Here is a 5187-nt window from a genome sequence, read left to right on the forward strand (position 1 = left end):
GCCAACCTTGACTAGGAAAAGCCATACCTGCCATCTCTTCTCCCTGCAATCCTGCAGAAGGCTGTCATATCCGGCACGCTTCCGTTTATGGGCCTCATCACACGCTTCTTCCCACTGGACTGTGAGAAGATAATCTTCTTGATCTTTTCAAACCGCAAGACCACATCTGGCCACATTGTATTTGAGTCCAGCATGGTCACTGTGTTGCTTAAAGGGTTTAACCTCCCCACGCACACACATGCACACAGCAAGCAAAAAGGAAGAGTGGAGAACGTGATTCCCATTGGCGTATTCTTCTTCTAATGCAGATGGGTTTGCTTTTTATAATTCCCTCTTTTCTCAGAATCTTCTGAATCGTTTCTTATTTACTCACGAAATGTTTCATATATTGACTTGTGATTGATACTGTCTTCCTAATAGCAAATGTTTCTATGTTTTATGTGCGAGGAACAGTCAACAGCCTTTTACTAGATAATCCGTACAACACTCAAGTAATTTTTCTCCTTTCGCGGATTTTTTATCCTTTCGTTTTTTAATCGACAATTGATCTTACAAAGGCAATATTCTTGACAAAATCGCTTAAACATTGGGTAAAATACCTCGAGGTATTTGCTTCAATTCTCTGCGCCTTGAATTAAAATGCCACCAATATTAATGCATCCTTTCGGAGCTGAAGGAATAACCTAATCCGGGGAGGTAGACTGGCGGAATTGTTATAGGGTAAGATGAGACACCTGGCGGTATTTGTATCAGCATTTGCATTCTTACAGCAGTGCCAACAACCATACTTGTGCCAAGCTGTATCAACGAAGATGGTGGGCTTTATTTCGAATCAACGATGGTATTGTGAACATGGAAGATTTAAATACTTGTGTGATTGTCAGAAGTCCTCAAAAGGTCTTGTCCAGGTCAGCACATACATGTGTAGATCTATGGTTAATTTTGACAGGGAAATAAATACCTCACAGATCTTAAAGTGATCGGAATTTCTGTAATATTTCTTCAGTATGAGAAAACGCAAGAATAACATAGCAACAATTAAGAATTAAGAAACCATAAAATATCTCAGAAGAAACTTGCTTCCAACAAGTTGGACAAATGGTAATTACTCACTTTATGCTTTTGCTTAGGGACACATAAAACACACATCGAATGAAAGATTATTTAATCGAAACAGAGGCAGAGGGAGTAAGAGAGGGAGAGAGAGAAAAAGAACGAGAATGAGAGAGGGGGAAGAAAGAGATGAAGAGATGCGTATATTTTTCATGTTTTCTTTTTCCCATTAAATTTTTTCTATCTGAATCTCCACACTTTGTGTATGTGTTGTGACTGTTCCCTTCATCCGTCACCTTGATAACAAATACAAGAAATCCCCACCACCACCACCACCACCACCACCACCACCATAAAATCATAAAATCCCTTAGGATTTTTGCATTATTATTTTCGATGAGGCCGTCGGGTCTTTGTTCTTACCACTTATTATTATTATTATTATTATTATTATTATTATTATTGATGATTGACGCTGTTGTATTTTCATTTTTCAGATGTCCCTATGATGGGAGAAACCGTTCAACGAGACCTGGTGGCAAACCACGAGGAAAGCTCTCCAAAGACTGACTCCAAACATGTGGCACTGCCAGAATCGACCACAACACCGGATGCGGTGTTCGTCATAGAAGAGGCGGTTTCGCCGATAGAAGTAGAAGTGGAAGAAACAGCAATCGTTCTAGATGGAGGCTGGGGCTGGATTGTGAGTGTGGCAGCCATGTGTTGTTCTTTCATCGTCTTTGTAATTAAGGGTTCATCAGGGCTGTTTCTCATCGCCTTAATTAATAAATTTGATGAACCCGTATGGAAGTTAACTTTGGTTGGCAGCATTCTAAATGGACTCTCCCTTCTTTCAGGTGAGATTTAGTAAAACTTGTCCGGTTTTTTTCTTATTATTATTTTCTCCTTTGATGCTTCTAACGTCCCGGGTAACTCAGGTTTGGAAAAGGTTTCCCAGCCTAGGTTACCCGGGGCGTTAGGATTCTTCGAGGGTTCTCCTATTATTCATCCTGAATGGATAAACAGTATACGAACTTGAATTTTTTTACTTTAAACTAAGAATGACAGTAGTGTAATCCACATACGTATGCACCCAACACTATTTCCTTGTACACTGCACCCACCATAGAACTGTTTTCAATCACATCTTGATCAATAAATATGTGTGACAGTTTATCAGAGCCAAAAGCAAAGTTTGTTTTTGCGATAATTCGTGCACTGTGTCTCATTAGATTATGCTTCACCGAGGCTCTCATCCCTTTCTGTTGACTGTTCCGCCAGATTATTCTTTTATTTTTTTATTTGTTTCAGTCATTTGACTGCGGCCATGCTAGAGCAAATCGACCCTATGACTTCTTTGTAAGTCTAATACTCATTCTATCGGTCTCTTTTGCCGAACCGCTAAGTTACGAGGACGTAAACACACCAACATTGGTTGTCAAGCGATGGTGGGGGAACAAACACAGACGCACACACATGCACATACACGACGGGCTTCTTTCAGTTTCCGTCTACCAAATCCACTCACAAGGCTTTGGTCGGCCCGAGGCTATAGTAGAAGACACTTGCCCAACGTACCATGCAATGAGACTGAACCCGGAACCATGTGGTTAGTAAGCAAGCTACTTACCACACAGCCGTCCTGCACCTTAAATATCTCGTGTTACTTCCCGTTTAAATATTTTGGTTTACTTTCCGAATTATTTGTTTATTCTCTGATCTATTTCAGCTCCGATTTCCAGCATGCTATTGATCTATTTTAGCCATCGGAAGGTGGCCATCATCGCAGGACTTATTGGATTCACAGGAGCCATTTTGGGGGCATTTTCCACAAGTAGCGACATGATGATAACCTGTTATGGAATACTGGGAGGTAAGATGCCATCGTCGCGACAAATTTCTCTTTGATGCCGTCACACACCAGAACCATATTAATCAGAGGAAACGACACAGTACCAGTAATATCTCATGGCCTCATTTCCAAATTTGGTCACTTTGATGAGTCTTCGATGTTCTTTTTGAATGTCTTCATTTCAATGTCTGTAAGGAAAATGTGTGGCTGGTGGTGTTGGTGGTGGCAGTAGAGTTGGTATTGGGGAATTTTGAAGATTATCCTTCTGGGGATGAGGGATTGACAGAAGTGTATAATCTGGTCCCTGGGATCCGAGACAAATTACAAAAGATGAAAGGATGATGCGGCATTGAGGGGAAGGATGGGCAGAGTGTAGAGAGAAATGAGGAGGAATGACAAAGAATGGTGTCTGTTATATTGTGGTCCACGTGTATTGGTTGGGTGGATGGGGCGGGGGTTAATGATTCCATGCCGTTTAGCTGACTGATCTTCTTTGGGATTTGGTATAGTGTTAGGTAATGAAACAGCATCGCAGCAGCAGCAGAGGCCGCAGCAGCAGTGGCCGCAGCAGTAGTGGGAGTAGCAACAGTGGGAGTAGCAGCAGTAGTGGGGGTAGCAGCAGTAGTAGCAGTTCCGTACAAGCTATGAGGACGAAAATCTAATGTGAGTTACATTCATCTTTGCAGTGGTTGGGTCAACTATTAATTTGAATGGAAGAGTTTTTCAAGGAGAATCTTTGTCTTTGTGGGGCAGTGAAGAATTTCATGTATATGAGGAAGATATGAAACTTATTAATGTCGCCACTTTTATAAAACCAAAATAAGTCTGTGTGAATCGAATGTATTTTTTTGAATGACATTGTCGTTTAAAATAGAATCACTGCAGCTATTTGTTGGAACTTGAACACTAGAGGGCCACATACCCGATTCTTATGAGGGCTTCATAAAATTGCAGCAGGAAGTCACTCCTGTACCAAACACAACTGGAAAACCTGTTATAACGGATTAAACATTGTTAAAAACCCATAGACCGGTTGGTGGTGTTGAACCGAGTGACAGATAAATTCTGCTACTCAAAGTTATGTCGACCATAACGCAGTTTAAAATAAATATCACCATTTCATGGTTTATGACTTCGAAGGAATAAAATATTTTCAAGGCAGATATATAATTATTTGCATTAACTTTAGTATATTACTGCTTGAATTTCCACGAAATTCTGATACAATATACAAAAACTGAGACTTATAGCCTTCCATATATTTTGCAACGTTCCTTAACAACTTCTTGTCTATGTACCAGACTGTGATGGCCGCATTATTCTCTCATTTATAACAATTCCTGAATCTTTTATTTATTTATCTTCCGTCTCGTTGCTTTCTTTCTTGGTAGGTCTGGCAGTGGGGTTTGGATATTTCACCGGCCAAATCATGGTAACTTTATACTTCAGCAAGAAGAGAGCAACAGCTTTGGGTATTGCCAGCTGTGGAACTGGTCTGGGTACCTGTGTTGGTAACATAATGGTCGAGAAACTTCTACAGACATACGGCTTGACAGGAACTCTGTTAATGATAGCTGGAATGATGTTTAATATGGTGGTGTGTGGAGCTCTTTACAGACCGCTGCCAACCAAAATGACGTTACGACATAGTAAGAAACATTTTAATTTTGTTTAACATATTCAATAAAGGAACTGGCATGGTTGCGTGGCTAAAAAGCTTGTTTCCCAACCATGTGGTCTTCCTTACAGTCCCATTGTATGAGGGCAAGTGTCTTCTATTATAACCCCGGGTCAAACAAAACCTTGCAAGTGGATTTTGTGAACGTAAACTGACCTGATACCTAAATCTGAAACAATTACGTTAAAGGGTGTTCATGAAGGTTAGATGCGTAATCAATTTCTTAATTAATCAAATGGTTAGTTGATTAATTTATTTTTCCTGTACAATTTAATTGCTTTAGGCTTTTGAAATTGAACTTTTCTTCTTTGCAGACCCAGAATATAAAACAACGACCGACTGGGATAGCACTCGACAGGGTATAACTAACCAAGCGTTTTGGGACTCTGAAAGTTCACTGGATGTCGTAAGTTCCACCGTAATGTGTCTATAATAAAACCAAAATTAAACTTTATATAAAAAGAAAAACGATGAGAAACCGCAGAGAAAGAATAATTAAACTCGTCCTATAGACAATTCATCAAAACTGCTGCAGAAACGCATAGAAAACACTGCTGACGATTAAGCATTGTTACTACTCACAAAAGGTTCCTAATGGGGTTAC

At 40.0% G+C, this 5187-nt stretch overlaps 1 protein-coding gene across 1 annotated transcript in view; it reads left to right on the forward strand.

The window, feature by feature from the left end:
- The window catches only part of LOC106870160 (monocarboxylate transporter 9-like), a 6327-nt gene extending 1149 nt beyond the window's left edge, over positions 1–5178 (forward strand). The window contains exons 2-5 of the mRNA XM_014916161.2: positions 1551–1910; positions 2783–2926; positions 4297–4554; positions 4898–5178. Coding sequence (XP_014771647.1) covers positions 1559–1910; positions 2783–2926; positions 4297–4554; positions 4898–5016 — 873 coding nt within the window. The 5' untranslated portion in view covers positions 1551–1558 and the 3' untranslated portion in view covers positions 5017–5178. The remainder of the gene's footprint in view (positions 1–1550; positions 1911–2782; positions 2927–4296; positions 4555–4897) is intronic.
- Positions 5179–5187: the final 9 nt, after the last annotated feature.

This window comes from Octopus bimaculoides, chromosome 20 (assembly GCF_001194135.2).
Source record: "Octopus bimaculoides isolate UCB-OBI-ISO-001 chromosome 20, ASM119413v2, whole genome shotgun sequence".
Classification (NCBI taxonomy): domain Eukaryota; kingdom Metazoa; phylum Mollusca; class Cephalopoda; order Octopoda; family Octopodidae; genus Octopus; species Octopus bimaculoides.